At 45.0% G+C, this 23,693-nt stretch overlaps 1 protein-coding gene across 3 annotated transcripts in view; it reads right to left on the bottom strand.

The window, feature by feature from the left end:
- LOC147116902 (protein lifeguard 1-like) overlaps positions 1-23,693 on the bottom strand; it is a 79,994-nt gene that overhangs the window by 18,857 nt on the left and 37,444 nt on the right. For all 3 annotated transcript variants that reach the window (XM_085987349.1, XM_085987350.1, XM_085987351.1), the window contains 2 exons: positions 4,312-4,683; positions 255-370 (listed from right to left, as the gene is read on the bottom strand). In XM_085987349.1, the coding sequence (XP_085843475.1) occupies positions 255-370; positions 4,312-4,654 (459 nt within the window). In that variant the 5' untranslated portion in view covers positions 4,655-4,683. The remainder of the gene's footprint in view (positions 1-254; positions 371-4,311; positions 4,684-23,693) is intronic.

Genomic DNA, 23,693 nt, shown 5'->3' on the forward strand with positions numbered 1-23,693 from the left:
CACCACTGCCTTCTTGGGGCAACTAGGGATGGGCAACAAATGCCGGCATTGGCAGCAACGTCGCATCCTGAGAATGAATAAAAAATCTTGTTCGGGAAGGGTTGAGAAAAAGTCAAACTAGTGGTAACTGCAACCATTTTTTTTTTTTTAAATGAAGATTTCCAAAAAATGTAAATGTCGCTTACTGCAATATCACAATAGCGCTTTAGTTTAAATTTGCATGGTCCTTACAATCATTCAGTGCACAGGTTTACCTTTCTAATAAATGCTCGGCGGATGTTCTTGTCTTCAAAGGTCGACGCAGTGAATTCCTCGTTGTCATAATAAGATGGAGGGACGTCATCATGATAGCCAGGGCTTCCCAAGGCAACTGCAATAAAGCAAATAAATACCTTACCTCCAGGTGGCATGTTTTGATACTCAAGATTTGTAATTTTCTGGATCACAAGGCATCCAACCTACACATTCACAATCCAGTCAGCGGAACGAAAGCTGCACGACATATTAACATGGTGCACCAAAAAGTGAGCTGTTCGCAGTTGGAAACATGGGATTACCCAATAAACTTGCCGTTTTGAATTGATGTTAGTTGTTTCACACTATTTCTATTCCTTCTCTCCAGACATGCATCTTGTTTTTTTAAACCCATTTATATAGTTTGCTTGAATAATATAACTTGGTCCATACACCTATTAAACATTTGTGCAAAACAATTTTGCCTAATGCCCTATTTGGGGTCACAAGGCAGAACTAGTTTAGATGTTAGGAGATAGTTCTTTTCCCCCCAGGGAATAGTGGACCTGTGGAACAGGCTGCTGGCTCATGCGATGAACACTGATCCACTGAATTGCTAATTACCCCCAATTCCCAAATTTTTAAACCTCACTGGTGTGAATCCTCTTAATTTTGTAAGAAACAAAAAATCAGTTGTTCACCTCAATAATTCCTCCTTTCCAAGAGCAACCCCAGTTATTCGTCATCCTTCTCATAATTGCACGACTTCAACTTACATACCTTCTACATACTAGATGCAGAGCGACTGTTTCCCCTGGCTGGAGAGTCTAGAACTAGAGGGCTAGTCTCAGGATAAGGGGTCGGTCATTTAGGACCGAGATGAGGAGAAATTTCTTCACTCAGAGGGTTGTGAATCTTTGGAATTCTCTACCCCAGAGGGCTGTGGAGGCTCAGTTGTTGAGTATATTCAAGAGAGAGAGCGATAGGTTTTTGGACTCTGGGGGAATGAAGGGATATGGAGATCGGGCGAGAAAGTGGAGTTGAGGTCGAAGGTCAGCCATGATCTTATTGAATAGCAGAGGGGTTGTATGGGCTACTCCTACTTCTATTTCTTATGTTCTCATACCAGATTCGTTTGCAGATCAGATCCATCATTCCAAGAGATCTTAATCTCAACCATAGAAAAGGGAGAAAATTTATAGAATATAGTTTTTCAGGAAATATTCTTCAATCATCTTTGATGCCACATATTCGCAACCATTAGATCAACAGTTGAGTTACAGGACTGCCCATTGTTCCAACTCACTTACCTCAAATAGTTTACTTATAGCCAAGTACTGATGTTCTGACGAAGGGTCATCGACCTGAAACGTTAGCTTTGTTTCTCTCTCTACAGATGCTGCCTGACCTGCTGAGTATTTCCAGCATTTTCTGTTTATTATTACTGATGTAATGCTTTGCGGGGCCAAGGCACCTATATAGGAAAACAAAAATATTTCCCTCCCATCTCATTTAACTTATGCCTCTGGCCTGCGAGCCCCAAAAGTCCAACCGGTCTCATCTCCTTGCTCTTCTCGGGAGCGTGCAGTGTTCAAGTATCACAGAATAATGCAGCACAGAAATGAGGCCAGTGCTGGCTCTTTGCAAGAGCTATCCTATTAGTCCCATTCTCCTGCCCTTTTCCCCATAGCCCTGCAAATTTTCACCCCTTTATTTATTTATTCAATTCCATTTTGAAAGTTATTATTGAATCTGCTTCCACCACCCTTTCAGGCAGGGCATTCCAGATCACAACAACTCGCTGCGGAAAAAAAATTCTCATCTTGCCTCTGGTTCTTTTGACAATTACCTTAAAACTGTGTCCTCTGGCTACTGACCCTTCTGTCACTGGAAACAGTTTATCCTTATTTACTCTATCAAAACCCTTCATGATTTTGAATGCCTCCATTAAATCTCTCCTTAACCTGCTCTGCTCCAAGGAGAACAACCCTAGCTTTTCTAGCTTCTCCACATAACTGAAGGCCCTCATCCCTGGTACCATTCTAGTAAATATCCTCTGCACCCTCTCCAAGGTCTTGACATCCTTCCTAAAGTGTGCTGCCTTGAACTGAACACAATACTCCAGCTAATACCGAACCTTTTATGAAGGATTGGCATAACTTCCTTCCTTTTGTACTCTATGCCTCTATTTATAAAGCCATGGATCCCATATGCTTAACAGCCTTATCAACTTATTCTGCCACCTACAAAGATTTCTGTATGTAAAGCCCCCAGGTTTCGTTGTTCCTGCATCCGTCAGACAAAATTTGCCTTTAATAAACTCATGCTGACTATCATTTATCAACCCATGTTTTTCCAAGTGACAATTAATTATGTCCCAGACTGCGATCTCTAATAGTTTCTCCACCACCGATGTTAGGTCGACTGCCTGTAGTTACCAGGTTTACTCATCTCCCCTTATTTGAATGGGGTGCAATATTTGCAACCCCCGTCCTCTGGCACCATTCCCACATCTAAGGAGAATTGAAAGATTGTGGCTAGAGTTTCCGCAATTTCCACAAGTACTTCCCTCAGCAACCTATCTGAATTGGGTGGTTTTTCTACTTTTGAGTGAATCATAGAATGGTTAAAGCATGGATGGTGGCCATTCGGCCCGTCAAGCCTGTGCTGGCTCTCTGCAAGAGCACTTCAGCTAGTCCCACTCCCCCGCCCTTTCCCTGTAGCCCTGCAAATTTCTTTCCTTCAGATACTTATCCAATTCCCTTTTGAAAGCCGTGATTGAATCTGCCTCCACCACCCTCTCAGGCAGTGCATTCCAGATCTTAACCACTCGATGCGTAAAAAAGTTTTTTCCTTACGTCGCCTTTAGTTCTTTTGCCAATCACCTTAAATCTGTGTCCTCTGGTTCTTGACCCTTCTGCCAATGGGAACAGTTTCCCTCTATCTGCTCTGTCCTGACCCCTCATGATTTTGAACACCTCTATCAAATCTCCTCTTAATCTTCTCTGCTCCAAGGAGAACAACCCCAGCTTCTCCAGTCTATCAACGCAACTGAAGTCCAGCATTCCTGGAATCATTCTCGTAAATCTTTTCAACACCTTCTCTAAGGCCTTCACATCCTTCCTAAAGTGCGGTGCCCAGAATTGGACACAGTATTCCAGTTGGGGCCGAACCAGTGTTTTATAAAGGTTCATCATAATTTCCACACTTTTGTACTCTGTACCTCTATGAAGCCCAGGATCCCGTAAGCCTTTTTTACTGCTTTCTCAACCTGCCCAGCCACCTTCAACGATTTGTGCACACATACCCCCAGGTCTCTCTGTTCGTGCTGCCAACCTTTTAAGTACCTCTTTATTTTTATCCTATCCAATTTCTCTACCTCCTCCTTCACTGTGACATTGGGCAGCACGGTGGCATAGTGGTTAGCACTGTTGCCTCACAGCGCCAGGGACCCGGGTTCGAATCTGGCCTCAGGTGACTGTCTGTGTGGAGTTTGCACATTCTCCCCGTGTTTGCGTGGGTTTCCTCTGGGTGCTCCGGTTTCCTCCCACAGTCCAAAGATGTGCAGGTTAGGTTGATTGGCTATGATAAATTGACCCTTAGTGTTAGGGGGATTAAATACGTGGGGTTACGGGGATAGGGTGGGATATGTGTTGGTGCAGGGGTTACGGGGATCGGGTGGGATATGTGTCGGTGCAGGCTCGATGGGCCGAAATGGCCTCTATCTGCACTGTGGGGTTTCTGTGATTTCTGTGATTCTGTGATTGGCAGCAGCCTCTTGTTTTGTGAAGACAGATGCAAAGAACTCATTTAGTAACTCAGCCATGCCCTCTGCCTCAAGATGATCTCCCTTTTGTTCCCTAAATCGGCCCCACCCTTCCTTTGGCGATCTTTTTACTATTTGTCTTCCAACATGGACTGAGAGTAATCCATCCAAATGAGCTATCATTTGTTCATAGAAAACTGGAGATCGTGCAACGGCACGCCACTTAAAAATGCAATTCATAGCCAAGACATCCAGAAAAAGGGAAGAGAAAGGAGGGATAAAATGGGTGAAGCATTGAAGAATCACCTTACCATTTGAATGCATCATTGGAGGTGGTGGCATGGGCGGCTGCTGGAATGAACCCTGTGGATACACTGCCTGTGGTGGCTCTGCATACGATGTTGGTGGAAAGGCAGGCTGCCCATAGGCAGGCTGTGGAAAAGGGGGCTGCACGTATGCAGCTGGTGGAAAGGCAGGTTGCCCATAGGCAGGCTGTGGAAAAGGGGGCTGCCCATAAGCAGCCTGCGGAAAAGCAGGCTGCCCATACGGTGGAGGCTGTTGTGGATAATGATCATTTCCGTAAGACACCTCATTATGCGGAAAAGCAGGCTGCTGCGGATCCCCCGAGACCAGGTATGCCTTCTCCTGTGACATTATCAGTGATACAAATCCTTGTTCTTGACCTATAAAGCAAAAAAAAATAATGCTTAATAAGTAGAAATAAAGTCATTAAAACAAACAAGATTTGCAAATTGTGATGTACTTGGCTTGGGACTGCTCAGTCATTGGATGCAAATGAAAATGTCAGATCTTGAACACAAAGGGATAGATACACATCTGAATGTCCATTGGTATCACAAACCTCCTTGTTACTGCATTTCATGCTTTAAAACTGGTGGCTAGGCAGAAAGAGTAGATTTTTTCCCCATTAAAAATAGGAAGTGGTTAGAACTTGTTTGAGTGAGAATCATATAAACAAATTTGTCTGACCAAGTATAAAACACAAAGGACTCAGATTTGATCAAGTGTACATAATTGCCATTTATAACATTAAGGACTTAAAAGCTCAATACAGTCTACTTCTCTAAACTCAAAAGTGCTTTAATAGTTCAGAGCTTTCCTACATTACAACAGTGACTATACTTCAAAAGGTTGTAAAGCACTTTAGGATGTCCTGAAAGGTGCTACAGGAAACTGTGTGCTATCCGGCACCGAGCTGTTGCCGTCCCATCAAAACTGCCAGACAAACCAGTGCTAATGTTGAAACATACGGAGATTTTGAGCTCCGTATCTGGCAACAAACCCTGTTGCTCAGCTTCTAAACAGTCGGCCGTAGCTTGCAAGCGTCTCTGTAGCTTAGCAACAGCTTCAGCGAGACCTTGCAGAGTCTGACTGGTGAAAAAAAAAAAGCAACGAAAAGAAAAAAAAACCCTAATGAAACGGCTCCTGATTTTTGCCGGTGGCTCAAGCATTCTGGACAGTTAACCTCCGGATAAACCAAAGTTTCCTGTATATAAATGTTTTTTTATTCGTTCCTGGGATGTAGGCGTCGCTGGCAAGGACAGCATTGCCCATCCCTAACTAACCACGAGAAGGTGGTGGTGAGCCACCTTCTTGAACCACTGCAGTCCGTGTGGTGAAGGTACTCCCACAGTGCTGTTAGGTAAGGAGCTCCAGGATTTGGACCCAGCGACGATGAAGGAACGCCGATATATTTCTAAGTCCGGATGCTGTGTGGCTTGGAGGGGAACTTGCAGGCTGTGGTGCTCCCATGCGCCTGCTGCCCTTGTCCTTCTAGGTGGTAGAGGTCGTGGGTTTGGAAGGTGCTGTCGAAGAAGCCTTGGCGAGTTGCTGCAGTGCATCTTGTAGATGGTACACACTGCAGCCACGATGCGCCAGTGGTGGAAGGAGTAAATGTTTAAGGTGGTGGATGGGGTGCCAATCAAGCAGGCTACTGTGTCCTGGATGGTGTCGAGCTTAGAGTGTTGTTGGAGCTGCACTCATCCAGGCAAGTGGAGAGTATTCCATCACAGTCCTGACTTGTGCCTTGTCGATGGTGGAAAGCCTTTGGGGAGGCAGGAGGGGAGACACTCTGCAGAATACCCAGCCTCTGACCTGCTCTTGTTGCCACAGTATGTGTGTGGCTGGTCCAGTTAAGTTTCTGGTCAATGGTGATCCCAGGACATTGATGGTGGGGAATTCGGCGACAGTAATGCCATTGAATGTCATGGGGCAGTGGTTGGACTCTCGCTTGTTGGAGATAGTCATTGCCTGGCACTTGTGTGGTGCAAATGTTACCTGCCACTTATCAGCCCAAGCCTGAATGTCATCCAGGTCTTGCTGCATGCGGGCATGGACTGCTTCATAAGCTGAGGAGTTGTGAATAGAACTGAACACTGTGCAGTCATCAGCGAACATCCCCACTTCTGACCTTATGATGGAGGAACAGTCATTGATGAAGCAGCTGAAGGTGGTTGGGCCTAGCAGACCGTCCTGTCGAACTCCTGCAGCGATGTCCTGGGGCTGAAATGATTGGCTCCAACAACCACAACCACCTTCCTTTGTGCTAGGTATGACTCCAGCCAGTGGAGAGTTTTCCCTAATTCCCATTGACTTAAATTTTATCAGGGCTCCTTGATGCCACACTTGGTCAAATGCTGCCTTGGTGTCAAGGGCAGTCACTCACCTTGCCTCTGGAATTGAGCTCTTTCGTCCATGTTTGGACCAAGGTTGTAATGAGGTCTGGAGCCAAGTGATCCTGGCGGAACCCAAACTGAGTATTGGTGAGCAAGTGCCGCTTGATAGCTTCCCTCACTTTGCTGATGATTGAGAGTAGACTGATGGGGTGGTAATTGGCCGGATTGGATTTGTCCTGCTTTTTGTGGACAGGACATACCTGGGAAGTTTTCCACATTGTCGAGGAGATGCCAGTGTTGTAGCAGTACTGGATCATTTTGGCTAGAGGCACAGCTAGTTCTGGAGCACGTCTTGAGCACGACAGCCGGGATGTTGTCGGGGCCCATAGCCTTTGCTGTATCAAGTACGCTCAGCCATTTCTTGATACCACATGGAGTGAATTGAAATGGCTGAAGGCTGGCTTCTGTGATAGAGGGGACTTCAGAAGGAGGCCGATATGGATCATTCACTTGGCACTTCGGGTTGAAGGTGGTGGCAAACGCTTCAGCCTTGTGTTTTGCACTCACATAGAAACATAGAAGATAGGAGCAGGCCATTTGGCCCCTCGAGCCTGTTCTGCCATTTAATGAGATCATGGCTGATCATCCAAATTCAGTACCCTGTCCCTGCTTTCTCCCCATATCCCTTGACCCCCTTAGTCTTAAGAAATATATCTAAGTATATTTAATGAATTGGCCTCAACTGCCTTCTGTGGTAGAGAATTCCACAGGTTCACCACTCTCTGGGTGAAGAAATTCCTCCTCATAAGAACATACGAAGTAGGAGCAGGAGTAGGCCACACGGCCCCTCGGGCCTGCTCCGCCATTCAATAGGATCATGGCTGATCCGAATCTAGACTTACGTCCACTTCCCTGCCCTCTCCCCATAACCCCAATTCCCTTATCTGCTAGGAAACTGTCTATCTCCATTTTAAATTTATTTAATGTTGCAGCTTCCGCAGCTCTCTGGGGTAGCAAATGCCATAGATTTACTACCGAGTGAAGAAGTTTCTCCTCATCTCAGTTTTGAAAGGGCAGCCCCTTATTCTTAGATTATACCCCCTAGTTCTAGTCTCACCCATCAGTGGAAACATCCTCACCGCATCCACCCGATCAAGCCCCCTCACAATCTTATATGTTTCGATAAGATCGCCTCTCATTCTTCTGAACTCCAATGAGTAGAGTCCCAACCTACTCAACCTTTCCTCATACGTCAACCCCCTCATCTCTGGAATCAACCGAGTGAACCTTCTCTGAACCGCCTCGAGAGCAAGTATATCTCAGTCCTAAATGGCTTACCCCTTATCCTTAGACTGTGACCCCTGGTTCTGGACTCCCTCGCCATCGAGAACATCCTTTCTGCATCTAGTCTGTCTAGTCCTGTTAGAATTTTATGTTTCAATGAGATCCCCTCTCATTCTTCTAAACTCGTGAATACAAGCCCACTCGACCCAATCTCTCTTCATACGACATTCCTGCCATCCCAGGTCTGGCGAATCTTCGCTGCACTCCCTCCATGGCAAGAACATCCTCAGATAAGGCATCCAAAACTGCACACAATACTCAAGGTGTGGTCTCACCAAGGTCCTGTACAACTGCAGCAAGACATCCTTGCTCCTGTACTCGAATCTTCTCGCTATGAAGGCCAACATACCATTTGCCTTCTTAACCACCTGCGTGCTTACCTTCAGTGACTGGTGCACAAGGAGACCCAGGTCTCGTTGCACTTCCCCTTTTCCCAATCTATTGCTGTTCAGATAATAATCTGTCTTCCTGTTTTTGCTACCAAAGTGGATAACCTTGCATTTATCCACATTATACTGCATTTGCCATGTATCTGCCCAATCACCCAACCTGTCCAAATCATACTGGAGTTTCTCTGCATCCTCCTCACAGCACACACACCCACCCAGCTTCGTGTCGTCTGCAAACTTGGAGATATTACATCTAGTTCTCTCATCTAGATCATTTATATTGTGAATAACTGGGGTCAGAGCACCGATCCCTGCGGTACGCCACTAGTCACTGCCTGCCACTTGGAAAAAGACATGTTTATTCCAACTCTTTGCTTCCTGTCTGCCAACCAGTTCTCTATCCAAAACAGTACCTTACCCCCAATCCCATGTGCTTTAACTTTGCACGCTAATCTCTTATGCAGGTCCTTATCAAAAGCCTTCTGAAAGTTCAAATACACTACATCCACTGGTTCTCCCTTATCTATTCTACCAGTTACATCCTCAAAAAATTCCAATAGATTAGTCAAGCATGATTTACCTTTTGTAAATCCATGTTGACTTTGTCCAATCCTGTCACTGTTTCCCCAAGTGCTCTGCTATTACATCTTTTATAATGGACTCTAGCATTTTCCCCACTACCGATGTCGGGCTTACCGGTCTATAATTCCCCGTTTTCTCTCTACCACCTTTTTTAAATAGTGGGGTTACATTAGCTACCCTCCAATCCATGGGAACTGTTCCAGAGTCTATAGAATTTTGGAAGATGACCAGCAATGCATCTACTATTTCTAGGGCCACTTCCTTAAGTACCCTAGGATGTAGATTATCAGGCCCTGGGGATTTATCGGCCTTCAATCCCATCAATTTCCCTACAAATACTGATTTCATTCAGTTCCTCCCTCTCATTAGACCCTTTATCCTCCGACGTCTCTGGAAGGTTATCTGCGTCCTCCTTTGTGAAGACAGAACCAAAGTGTGTATTTACTTGGTCTGCCATTTCTTTGTTCCCCATTATAAATTCCCTTGATTCTGACTGCAAGGGACCTACGCTTGACTTCACCAATCTTTTTCTCTTCACATATCTATAGAAGCTTTTACAGTCAGTTTTTATGTTCCCTGCAAGCTTACTCTCACTCTATTTTCCCCCTCTTAATTAATCCCTTTGTCCTTCTTTGCTGAATCCTAAACTGCTCCCAATCCTCAGGTTTGTTGCTTTTTCTGGCCAATTTATGTGTTCTCTCCTTAGATGTTATGCTATCCCCAATTTCCCTTATTAGCCACAATTGAGTCACTTTTTTTGTTTTATTTTTATGCCAAACAGGGACGAACAAATTCTGTAGTTCATCCATGCGATTTTTAAATGTTTGCCATTGCCTATCCACCATCAACCCTTTAAGTAACGTTCCCCAATCCATCCTAGCCAGCTCGCGCCTCATACCATCGTAGTTTCCTCTATTTAAATTCAGGACCCTCGTCTCCGAGTCAAATACTTCACTCTGCATCTTAATGAAAAATTCTATCATATGATCGCTCCTCCCCAAGGGGCCTCACACAAGATTGCTAATTAATCCTTTCTCATTACATAATACCCAGTCTAAGATGGCCCGATCTCTAATTGGTTCCTCGACATCTTGGTCCAGGAAACCATCCCATATACACTCTAGGAATTCCTCCTCCACAGTATTGTTACTAATTTGGTTAGCCCAATCTATATGTAGATTAAAGTCACCCATGATAACTGCTGTGCCCTTATTGCACGCGTCTCTAATTTCCCATTTAATGCCATCACCAACCTCAGCATTACTGTTTGGGGGTTTGTATTCAACTCCCACTAATGTTTTCTGCCCCTTGGTATTTCTCAGCTCTACCCATACAGATTCCACATCATCAGAGCTAATATCCTTCCTTACTATTGTGTTAATCTCCTCTTTAACCAGCAATGCTACCCCACCTCCTTTTCCTTTTTGCCTGTCTTTCCTGAATATTGAATACCCCTGGATGTTGAATTCCCAGCCTTGGTCACCCTGGAGCCATGTCTCCATAATCCCAATTGTATCATATCCGTTTACATCTATTTGCATAGCTAATTTATCCACCTTATTACGAATGCTCCTCGCATTAAGACACAAAGCCTTCAGGCTTGTTTTTTTTTTTTTTTAAAAACAGACATTTTAGAATTATTATTTACTGTGGCCATGTTTGATTTACACCCTTGATTTCTCAGACTGCCACTTTTATTTTTCTCCTTCCTGTCTTTTGCTTCTATCCTTGCTTCCCTTTCCTCTGTCTCCCTGCACAGGTTCCCAACCCCCTGCCATTTTAGTTTAAACCCTCCCCAACAGCACTAGCAAACACTCACCCTGGGACATCGGTCCCAGTCCTGCCCAGGTGCAAACCGTCCAATTTGTGCTGGTCCCACCTCCCCCAGAACCGGTTCCAATGTCCTAGGAAATAAAATCCCTCCCCCTTGCACCATTCCTCTAGCCACATATTCATCTGAAATATCCTTCTATTTCTACTCTGACTAGCACGTGGCACTGATAGCAATCCTGAGATTACTACCTTTGAGGTCCTATTTTTTAATTTGCCTCCCAACTCCCTATATTCAGCTTTTAGGACCTCATCCCGTTTTTTACCTATATCGTTGGTACCTATATGCACCACGACAACTGGCTGTTCACCCTCCCCCTCCAGAACGCCCTACATGCTGGGCTCCGTCATCATTGAGGATGGGGATATTCATGGAGCCTCCTCCTCCAGTTCGTTGTTGAATTGTCCACCACCATTCGCGACTGGATGTGGCAGGACTGCAGAGCTTTAATCTGATTCGTTGATTGTGGGATTGATTAGCCCTGTCTATGGCATGCTGCTTCTGCTGTTTAGCATGCATGTAGTCCTGTGTTGCAGCTTCCCCAGGTTGGCACCTCTTTTAGGTACGCCTAGTGGTACTCCTGGCATGCGCTTCTGCACTCCTCATTGAACCAGGGTTGGTCCCCTGGCTTGATGGTAATGGTAGAGTGAGGGATATGCTGGGCCATGAGGTTACAGATTGTGGTGGAATACAATTCTGCTGCTGCTGATGGCCCACGTCGCCTCATGGATGCCCAGTTTTGAGCTGCCCGATGGGTTCTGAATCGATCCCATTTAGCACGGTGGTAGTGCCACACAACACGATGGAGGGTGTCCTCAGTGTGAAGACGGGACTTTGTCCCCACAAGTCTTTCTTTCTTTAGCTCACCTCTTGACCCCCATCCTCTTCATTCACACAGCAACTCCTCAAATGGCATCTCTGACACACACTTCTTAAAATTCATGTGCGGATATCTGTGCAGGTGCGGCAAATTAAGAACTTTATGGAGAGAGAGTCAGTTAGTACCATTGCTTGATAAGATCGGAACGGAATGGGGGAGGGGGTGGGGGTAAGCAGCTGCGAGACCGTTCTGCCCAGAGCTCCTTCTCAAAGGTAGTTGTGCATGCGACAACCTCTGAACTTAAGTCAATAGGATGATGCTTTGCAGTTAGGAGTACCTATCTACCTTTAGCACTGCCAACAAAAACACTGATGGTACCCTGCAATGACAGCCCTCCAACTACCAGCACCTTTAAATTTCAAACCACTATTTTTTTTCCATTCACCTCATCTTTTCTCCTACTTCTTTTAACCTGTGTGTTGTCCTGCACAGGAGGCGTTGGCCATTTACCAAAGTTTGTTTTCTTTGAGAAACCTATTTTCATTTTGGTTTTCTATGTACCAAAAATTAATTTGACAAGTAAAACCTGCGAAAACCTTTATGCGCCTGCATCTCCTACTGCAGTAATTGGCAACTCAAGGCATGACGCATCGTACAATACAAGACCATATGCCTGTATGGCATAACAGGAGAAGTAACTGAGGAACGACCCAGGAAAGCACTTTGCTAAACATTATAGGAAAGACCAAGTCAGACAAATAGTACATCAATGTGAAAAAGCAACTACATCCCTGAAATTTAATTCCAGATAACAGAAATCAAATGAAGCAGAAAGCTAGTTAACCATTCTGATCTGCAGTACACCAGTTCATTCTGAATCACATGAACAGATTGAATTTGCACACCGGTGGAACAATGGGTCACGTGTACTGTAAACACCACAGGGCACTTCTGCAACACAAGCATTCCAATTTATTTCCCTTTATACTGTACATTGGAATTCGAGAAACACAGTGGCTAAAGAGATACAATATTTCACATGGCCAAGGCTGTAACACAATAGCTACAAACCACAACAGTTTTGACATGTTTGAAGAACACATATACCGGAACTCAGAACACAATAGCCCCGATATTAATGGGGAGGGTGTGGGGCAAGACTGGGGAGGTGGAAGCCCTGCTGATCTTAAATAAAATGCTGCAGTCTCCTGCCCGACAGTTGGCCAAGTTGACAGCCTGGCCAGCGGGCAGGAACACAAGCAAGCAATAGGCGGCCACGGCTGGGGACCTGAGAGATTGTCCCCGGCAGTTAGTGGGGTGGGGTGGGAGGCGGGCGGGGGGGAAAAAGAGGGAGAAGAGCGCGTGGGATAGTTGCCTGTTGTAAGGGAGATCCAAGGCTTCCTTGAGAGGCCCATAGGAGCACTTCTGCCCCTCCTAGTCCACAAGGTAGCCCAAAAAGTAAATTTTAACCATACCTTCTTGCGCCTCTTCTGGCCCCCGGCAGATTTTACTTGATGGGGGAGGTGACACTGACCCACACCCAGCCCCCTTGGGCCTCTGGTTGCTATTGCAAGTCGGGTCCAGCTAGGACCTGCTTATTTAAAACAGGACCCGTTTCCTTGCCGCAGGTGTCCTGTTCACTTGCTCAAAAGAGCAGGTTAATGTAGGGGCACCATGGGAAGAAAGCAGGATCAGCGGAGGTAACTGACACCCGTATTTTTAAATACCCCACCCAGTTTCCACCAGGTGGGGGCAGTTAAAATCGGGGCCAATGGGTCAGAATTTGCTACTAAAGTAATGGTGTTTAATAGCCACGCTGTTATTAATTACAAATTGTTCAGCAATTTATGGCGAGGAAGGAATGTCCTGTGAATTGCGAATCGCCACAAGTTGCTGGATGATCTGCACCACTCCACTGTTAGCCTAGCGAAAACTGCAGCTCGCCTTCAACCTCAGAGTTTCAACGAATTGCTACATTTGCACATTAATTGCTAATTAAACTCATGGCAGAAAGTTAGGGCAAGTATTTAACAGCTCAAGTACCTTTTTAATTATGAGATTCGTATTCCTGCAATGCCACAACCACTCTGACCCAGAAAGGGAACAATTGAAACTAGACGGTCATTCCTGCAGGTACTAAATTGTTGTTAGAGATTTTAACATTTTTAACTTCTCCTCTCTCTCTCTATCTATCCAATCTCCTTCTGTACCAGATTTGACTCATTCACCCTAGTTCCTTCTCCGTTGTTCCTATTTCTTGATCTCTCATTGGTACAGGAGATAAACTGCTAGTCCCATCGTTCAAGGTTCCAGATTCCATGTTGCGCTCGCTGCACCATTATCCACTAGCACTTCCAGCAATTGCAGTCGTTTCTTTTTCAAGCCGAAGGGACAGGGAAAAGGTCTAAGTAACTGGGCACGCCACAAGATGTCCTGCTGCAGCAAATTCTGGGCCAATATATCTCGCTTATATCTTCACCCCCAGCTACATCCTCCATACCCTCTCCATCCCAGCAATCGTCGCAGGCTGTTGGAAATTGTGGAGTCCTATTCAACCAGAACTTACAACCCCATATACTCTCCATCACAAAGGCTGCCTACTTCCACCTCTCCGACGACACCCCCCCCCCCCCGCCCTCTCCGACGACACCACCCGCCTCTGTCCATGTGCTGCGGAAAGCCTCATCCATGCCTTTGCCACCTCCATACTTGACTATTCCTGGCTGGTCTCCCATTCTCCAGGCTCTAAACTTTAGCTGATCTAAAATTCTGCTGCCCGTGTCTTCTCCCACACATCCAACAACCCCGATCTTGCTGATCTACATTGGAGGTATTGGGGGGGACCAGGAACCAATTTAAAGTGTTCATCTACTTGTTTAAATTCCTTCATGGCCTTGCACCCTCCCATCTATAACTTCCTCCAGACCCACAACCCTCCAAGAACTCTGTTCCTCTGTCTCGTCACCCCACCATTGGCGGTCGTGCCGTCAGCCAACCCAGCACCACGCTCTGGGGTTCCCTGCCTCACCCCCTCCACTTCTACCTCCCTCTCCCAAGACCTTCTTTAAAATCCATCTCTGAGCAAGCTTTTGGTCATTCTTAACATCTTTCTTTGGCTCAGGGTCCATTTTTGCTTGATTACACCTCTGAAGCACATTGGGATGTTTTTCTATATTAAACGTGCTATATAAATGCAACTGCTACTTCTTGTTGTTATGCAGAAGTGAAACTGGGAACCAGTTCCCAATTCTCATACCACTTCATCTCTAATGAAGTCCCCCATGACTTCATTATTATGCAAAGACCATAGCAACGAGGAGGAACCTATCTGCACTCTTTCCTCCCTGCCTTGGAAAACAGATTTCTCTCGAGTTAATTAGCTCATTTCCAACCTCGTCTCTATGCATTTTACGCAGTATCAGTCCTACAACACATTTCTTCAGCCTGAGTGCGCACAAACAAGCCTTTAAATCCATGAATGGTTCTTATAGGAGCAACTCTTGTTTATGAATCTCTGAAAGGGTTGCCCTTTGATTCCAACAATGGTCTCATTTACAAATCTCCAGAAAAAGTTAATATCAAACATGGTAAACTAACTACTTATTTACAACTTGGCTTACATACTTCATCCTTCACTTAACGGGTCAAATTAATTTCCCCAGTAATTCAGTTAGAGGTAGAAGCAGAACATCTTAGGCACCGATTGAATCTAGTGTTTAATCCATCTCCTGGATAATGACAAAAAAATGGAAATTGCTCAGGTTATTCAGTCAAATCTTCCAATTAGAAGTGCCTTATTTTCTATCTTACTCTCCTAAAGGCACTGAATCAATTTCATGGGCCCAGCAGCCTTCCAGTACATTAACTAAATGGTGCTTTTTTTAATATAAAAGAAAATCTTGCATTTATATAGCGCCTTTCACGACCACTGGACGTCCCAAAGCGCTTTACAGCCAATGAAGTACTTTTGAATCGTAGTCACTGTTGTAATGTAGGAAAGAGCCTGGATAGTAAAAGTTAGTAAGCTATTCATAGAAACATAGAAGATAGGAGCAGGAGTAGGCCATTCAGCCCCTCGAGCCTGCTCCACCATTCGATGCAATCATGGCTGATCATCCAAATTCAGTACCCGGTCCCTGCTTTCTCCCCATACCCCTTGATCCCTTTAGCCTTAAGAAATATATCCAACTCCTTCTTGAATATATTTAATGTATTGGCCTCTACTGCCTTCCGTGGTAGAGAATTCCACAGATTCACCACTCTCTGGGTGAAGAAATTCCTCCTCATTTCTGTCCTAAATGGCCTACCCCTTTTATCCTTAGACTGTGACCCCTGGTTCTGGACTCCCCGACCATCGGGAACATCCTTCCTGCATCTAGTCTGTCCAGTCCTGTCCGAATTTTGTAAGTTTCAATGAGATCCCCTCTCATTCTTCTAAACTCCAGCGAGTACAAGCCCAATCGACCCAATCTCTCCTCATACGTCATTCCTGCCATCCCAGGTATTCAACCACCAACATCCATTCTGTCTTGTATATGCGCACCCTTTCCGTTTCAGACAAGAGTTAATGCATGGCAATTTAGAGTGCAAACCCTGGTACCAAGGCACCGACTGCTGTCCTAGCTACAAGAACACCACAAGAACATAAGAATTAGGAGCAGGCGTAGGCCATATGGCCCTTAGAGCCTGCTCCACCATTCAATAAGATCATGGCTGATCTTCGACCTCAACGCCACTTTCCCAACCGATCCCCTGAGCTAATTCAGCACAGTGGAGGCATCAAACCTGGGATCTTTTGCTCTGTGTGGCAACCTACACTGGTTGGTGCCTTTACTGCAAGGTGGAGAGGAGGAGAGGAGAAAAAAAAAAGAGGGATTTAAGTGCCATAATGTAACAGTGGTCTGAAATTTCCTTTAGGATGAACCAGAGGCTAATTGAGATAATGGAATAGAAATTAAAACTAACTGGTTAACTATCCTAAACTTCAAATTAACTTTCCTGGCCAATAGTTATCCCTCAACCAATATAACAAAAACAGATTATCTGGTCATTATCACATTGCTGTTTGTGGGACCTTGGTGTGTGCAAATTGGCTGCCGCGTTTTCTACATTACAACAGTGACTTCAAAAAGTACTTCATTGGCTGTAAAATGCTTTGAGACGTCCGGTGGTCATGAAAGGCGCTATATAAATGCAAGTCTTTCTTTTATTTTCCCAACACCGCAGTAAACACTTCGATGCAGAGAGCATACTAATTAGTTCTGTACTTCTTGCCCGTTTTGCAGAGAACTGTGACTGCTTAATTTACTGGATGCATTAGTTAAATGGTGGCCTGTCGCAGTCAGCGCAATTCATTTTCAACTAGGTAATGGCAGCTCCCAATAGCCCATTAGGAAGAAACCTCAACAAAAAAAGCTCTGTTCCTGCGAGAGGAAATTAAGTCTGGAACTGTATCAGGCCATTTCGATCAAGATTAAATGAACACATTCCTATTCAAATCATGTAGGTGCTTCACTTAGATAGATATCGATTACACTAAACTTTATATTTCAGAGATGATACAATGTCACATTAATACAAGTATGCTTCTTGAACATTCTCCAATATTTCAAGTCATAAAGGTCTAAACACATTCTATAGTGTCACCATAAGCACTGGAGTCAAATATGCTATGAAACCCTATTCATTTTTTTTTTTTTTTTTTTAAATATAGTGTAAATTATGAAGACCAAAGCCTGACATTTAAATGCCACTCACAGCACTCACCATAACTCCCCTTCCCACCAAGGCACAGGAAAAGCTTGGAGGGTAGCTAATGCTACCCCACTATTCAAAAAAGGTGGTAGAGAGAAAACGGGGTAAGCCTGACATCGGTAGTGGGGAAAATGCTAGAGTCCATTATAAAAGATGTAATAGCAGAGCACTTGGAAAACAGTGACAGGATCGGACAAAGTCAACATGGATTTACAAAAGGTAAATCGTGCTTGACTAATCTACTGGAATTTTTTGAGGATGTAACTGGTAGAATAGATAAGGGAGAACCAGTGGATGTGGTGTATTTGGACTTTCAGAAGGCTTTCGATAAGGTCCCGCATAAGAGATTAGCGTGTAAAGTTAAGGCACATGGGATTGGGGGTAAGGTACTGACTTGGATAGAGAACTGGTTGGCAGACAGGAAGCAAAGAGTTGGAATAAATGGGTCTTTTTCCGAGTGGCAGGCAATGACTAGGGATCGGTACTAGGACCCCAGCTATTCACAATATATATATATATATAAATGATCTAGACGAGGGAACTAGATGTAATATCTCCAAGTTTGCAGACGACACAAAGTGGGGTGGGCGTGTGTGCTGTGAGGAGGATGCCGAGAAACTCCAGGATGATTTGGACAGGTTGGGTGATTGGGCAGAAGCATGGCAGATGCAATATAATGTGGATAAATGCGAGGTTATCCACTTTGGTGGCAAAAAACAGGAAGACAGATTATTATCTGAATGGCAATAGATTGGGAGAAGGGGAAGTGCAACAAGACCTGGGTGTCCTTGTGCACCAGTCGCTGAAGGTAAGCATGCAGGTGCAGCAGGCGGTTAAGAAGGCAAATGGTATGTTGGCCTTCGTAGCGAGAGGGTTTGAGTACAGGAACAAGGATGTCTTGCTGCAGTTGTGCAGGGCCTTGGCGAGACCACATCTTGAGTATTGTGTGCAGTTTTGGTCGCCTTATCTGAGGAAGGATGTTCTTGCCATGGAAGGAGTTCAGCGAAGGTTCACCAGACTGATACCTGGGATGGCAGGAATGACGAGGAGAGATTGGGTCGATTGGGCTTGTACTCGCTGGAGTTTAAAAGAATGAGAGGGGATTTCATTGAAACTTATAAAATTCTAACAGGACTGGACAGACTAGATGCAGGAAGGATGTTCCCGATGGCGGGGGAGTCCAGAACCAGGGGTCACAGTCTAAGGATAAGGGGTAAGCCAGGACAGAGATGAGGAGGAATTTCTTCACCCAGAGTGGTGTACCTGTGGAATTCTCTACCACAGAAGGCAGTAGAGGCCAATTCATTAAATATATTCAAGAAGGCGTTGGATATATTTCTTAAGGCTAAAGAGATCAAGGGATATGGGGAGAAGGCATGGACAGGGTACTGAATTTGGATGATCAGCCATGATCGCATTGAATGGCGGAGCAGGCTCGAGGGGCCGAATGGCCTACTCCTGCTCCTATCTTCTATGTTTGCCCAGGGAGCACGCCACCCAACCTCCCTTCCTCGTTCCCATACCAGCTGACACAAAGTGGTTGCCTCTCCTCAGGTACCATCTCCCTCCATTTCAAAACCTCCATCATCATTGGCAACAAGAGCAGGTCAGAGGCTGGGTGTTCTGCAGCAAGTGATTCACTTCCTGACTCCCCAAAACCTTTCCACCATCTCCAAGGCACAAGTCAGGAGTGTGATGGAATACTCTCCACTTGCCTGGATGAGTGCAGCTTCAACAACACTCAAGCAGCTCGACAGCATCCAGGACAAAGCAGCCCACTTGATTGGCACCCCATCCACCACCTTAAACATTCACTCCCTCCACCACCGGCGTACCGTGGCTGCAGTTTGTACTAGCCATGGCTTCTTCGGCAGCACCTCCCAAACCCACGACCTCTACCACCTAGAAGGACAAGGGCAGCAGACGCATGGGAACACCACCACCTCCAAGTGCCCCTCCAAGTCACACACCAGCCTGACTTGGAATTATATCGCCGATCCTTCATCGTCGCTGGGTCAAAATCCTGGAACTCCCTGCTGAACAGCACTGTGGGAGTACCTTCACCTCACGGACTGCAGCGGTTCAAAGCAGCAGCTCACCACCACCTTCTCAAGGGCAATTAGGGATGGGCAATAAATGCTGGCTTCACCAGCGACACCCACATCCCAGGAACAAATTTTTAAAAACTCTCAAAATAAACACCATCGACCTTGCGAACTAGTGCCCCATCAGGAACCTCCCTTTCCTCTTCAAAGTCCTTGAACGTGTTATCACCTTACAAATCCCTGCCTATCTTTCCCACAATTCCATGTCTGAATATCTCCAGCCAGGTTTCCAGCCCTGCCACAGCAGGGAAATGACCCTAACCAAAAATCACAAACGACATCCTCTGTGACTGTGACCGTGGTGCATTATCTCTCCTCATTCTCCTGGACCTCTCTGCACACCATCCTCTTCCAACATCTGGCTCAGTGGGATTGCATTCACTTTGTTCAACTCGTACCTTGTCAAATAAAGCCAGAGGCTCTCCAGCAATGGCTTCCCTTCCTGCCCCAGCAACATTACCTCTGGAGTCCCTCAGGGGTCTTCCTTGGACACCTTTTCCTCATCTACATGAACCACCTTGGCAACATCATTGGCAAACATGGGGTCAGGTTCTACATGTCCACGAATGATACTAGCTCTGCCTCTCCACCCCCTCTCTTGACCCCTTCCCTGCCTCTGTTATCAGACTGCTTGTCCAAAAGCGCAGATGAGCTGCCATTTCCTCCAATTAAATATTGGGAAGACCAAAAACACTTAGGCCCCTGCAACAAACTCAGTATCCATGCCATCAATTCTATCCCCCTCCCCAGCCACCATCTTAGGCGGAACAATTGTTCGCAACCATAGTGTCAAATTTGATACCGAGCTTAGCTCCTGACCCCATATCCTCTCCATCAAAAGACAGCGTATTTTCACCTCCACAACATCAGCCACCTGCTGCTGAAACCCTTACACCTGCCTTGGTCACCTTCAGACTAGATTATTCCAATTCTCAACCTGGCCAGCCTCCCCATCTTCAATCTCCATAAACTTCAGCTCATCTACAACTCCACTCTCCGTAACCCAACCCGCTCATCCATCACCCCTGCACTCTTTCCTGGTCTCAACAATTCACATTTAAAATTTTCATCCCCATGTTTAAATCCCGTCTTAGCCTCGCCCCTTCCTAGCTTCCTTCAGTCCTACAAAGACCCCTCCCCACCACACTGCACCACAAGTCAGCTTCATGGTTTCCTCAAGGAACACAAAATTGGTATTATACAATTCCTTGATGTTCTATAGGTAAGCATTTACCCACAACTACCTCCTTTTCACAATACAAAAAAAAGAGTGAAGTATACAATTCAATAGCAGTTCAAAAATGTTTGACCCACATGATTCAGGTCTCTACTTCCATTGGAACAAAACTCTTCCTGGTGATATTTTAATCCTTTATTTGAACATGAAATAAACAACTCTGTACCTGAAGACCATTTTGCCTTTTTTATTGCCGTCATACGCTGCACTGATTGTTTCAATGAATTAACCCCTCTTCTGTATTATGTCCTCGGGTCTACTGCCAATCAATAACAACTCGCCTTTAAAGTAGTAAAGCATCCCAAGGCACTTCACAGGAGCGCGATCAGATAACATTTCACACCGAGCCACATAAGGAGATATTAGGACAGGTGACCAAAAGCTTGGTCAAAGAGGGAGGTTTTAAGAAGCATCTTAAAAGGAGAGAGAGGCAAGAGAGGTTTAGGGAGAGAATGCGAGAGCTTAGGGCCTCGGCAGCTGAAGGCACAGCCACCAATGGGGAGGTGAAAGAAATCGGGGGGTGCACAAGAGGCCAGAACTGGAGGAGTGCAGATTTCTCGGAGTGTTGTAGGGCTGGAGGAAGTTAGAGACAGAGTGAGAGGTGAGGCCATGGAAGGATTTGAACACAACGATGAGAATTTTAAAATCAAGGCGTTGCCAGACCGGGAAACAGTATAGGTCAGCGAGCACAGGGGTGATGGGTGAAGGGGATTTGGTGTGAATCAGGATACGGGCAAGACCTTTGGATGAGCTGATGTTTAGAGGGTGGAAGGTGGGAGGCCGGCCAGGTGAGCGTTGGAATAGTCAAGACGAGGTAACAAAAGCAAGGAGGAATGTTTTAGCAGATCGGCTGAAGCAAGGGCAGAGATGGAAGATAATAGAGGTGGAAGTCGAGTCTTGGAGAGGATGTCAAATAGGATGCCAAGATTGGGGACAGTCTGGTTCAGTCTCAGCTAGTGGCTGGGGAGGAGGATGGAATCAGTGGCTGGGGATTGGAATTTGTGGCAGAGGCTGAAGACAATGGCTTTAGTCTTCCAAATCACATACTACCTTTTTTTTAATAAAAGTTTCACAACATCTCATTGCATTTGTCCACATTAAAACATCTATTAATTGTCAACCCAATCATCTAACCTACCCACAAGCCCTGTATTTGTCAAATTGTTTCTCATTATACAAGGTTTTTAAAAAAAAATAAAAGCAAGGAAAAGTACACCCTGCATGGGAAAGCCCAGCCCAGGATCTTATCCTCGAGGTCGCTGGAGGGCCCCATGACCAAGGAATTTTAGGGGATCATTACTGGAGACAGAAGTGCGGTAAGAAAGCCAGCATGGGTTAAAAACTCAAGTTATTCTAAGGAGTTTCTGCTGCTGGTAGTGGTTTAGTAGCTTCAAACTACACTGATCACAAAGAATCAATCTGTTAGTTTGCCCTTGGTAATGAAGGGGTTAAAATGAACCCTCTCAGAATTCAGACAGCCGAGGTGACCACTGATGCCAGCAAAATTAAAATCAGAACAAAGGAGTGGGGTTATGTGAAAGTGAACAAGAGCTAAAAGAAACCAGGTGGCGATAAAAAGTTTCACAATTATCCGAATGACGTAGACAGAGTAGCGCAAGCAAGTTACATAACTACTTTCTTATGTGAAAAAGCGAAACTAAACAACGGACAGTGTGTAGGAAAGCTTCGCAAAACAAAGATAAGACGCAGCTGTGGGACAAGACAGAATGTGTGTGTTTTGAGAAACTTTGATAAGAAATGTGCTGCTTTAGCTAAAAATTGTAGACACAGCAGAATATAGGGGTCATGGGAATTTGACCTGTGACCAAAGACATAGTAAGATGTAACTAACCTTTACTAATACTGAAAAGAATAAATAAGCCATATGTGATCAGGTGATTATTGTAATACAATGTGATTGGATGAAAATAGAATAAAAAGCCGTACCAACCAAGAGAGAACGAGAAGGGTGTCACTAGACTGCAGGGTCTATGACCTTCTCCCAGAACGTTCTGTTAATAAACTGTGTACTTTTACTTTAAGACAGACTCGAGTGAATTTATTTTTCACTTACAGTATTATGGTCCTTGACCCCTCCCATCACTAGGGTTGCAAAGGGGTGGAAAGTTTCCGGTAAATTTCCGGAAATTTTCCACGGGAAGTTTAGCTTGGGAATTTTGCCCAAAAAACCACATGCTAGCATAATATTGTTTTTTTTGTATTTCTTTCTTTTTCCCCCCCCCCCACAGGTCCTCTCTTAAAATTACTAAGAGATGGAATCTTAATTATTATGGAATTTCTTAATCAATATATGTTTATCTTCTTACTTGGCTTGTTTTAATAACAAGTTGTGTGTGACTGTGAACAAATGTGTCCTGATTGGTTGGATGAGTGGATGAGCGATTAGCTCCCTCTATTTGTAATATTTGCATATCGAATTGTGATTGGCCTGCAGGCATCTGTAAGACTGCTATAGTTTTTTTTAAGATCCAGGTTAGGGGTCCTGAGGGAAGTCATTTTGTTTTCTGCTGATGTTGTGATGATGCAGTAAGTAAATCAGACTTTATACCAAATAAACCAGTTACTTGTTGAACTCTTGTCCTTCAATTTAAAATATACAAAATAATACACTATTGGTGATGTAGCGTCGTGTGTGTACAGGTCATGCTTCCATCACATGGAGCATCAGCAAAAATGTGCTCACCCTGTTGCAATCGTGCTGATCGACCGCAGTTCGACACAGAGATGAATGCCCTTTATTTCTCTGCATAGAACAGTGCCACGTTTACCGTCGGATGTGTGGAAGCATTTTACCCCAGGCATTAAAGATGGAAAGACTGTGTACATGTGCAAACACTGTAGAAAGCCATATGTAAAGAATGCCACAAAGATGCAGCAGCATTTATCCAAATGCAACAACTTCACTCAAAGCTCACAGCAGTCAGCCCAGAGTTCCTCTGCTTCCATTCAAGAAGATGAGCTGAAAGCGGTCATC

The sequence above is a fragment of the Somniosus microcephalus genome, chromosome 5, assembly GCF_052327205.1.
Source record: "Somniosus microcephalus isolate GS21.2 chromosome 5, FLI_Smic_1.0, whole genome shotgun sequence".
NCBI classification, from domain to species: domain Eukaryota; kingdom Metazoa; phylum Chordata; class Chondrichthyes; order Squaliformes; family Somniosidae; genus Somniosus; species Somniosus microcephalus.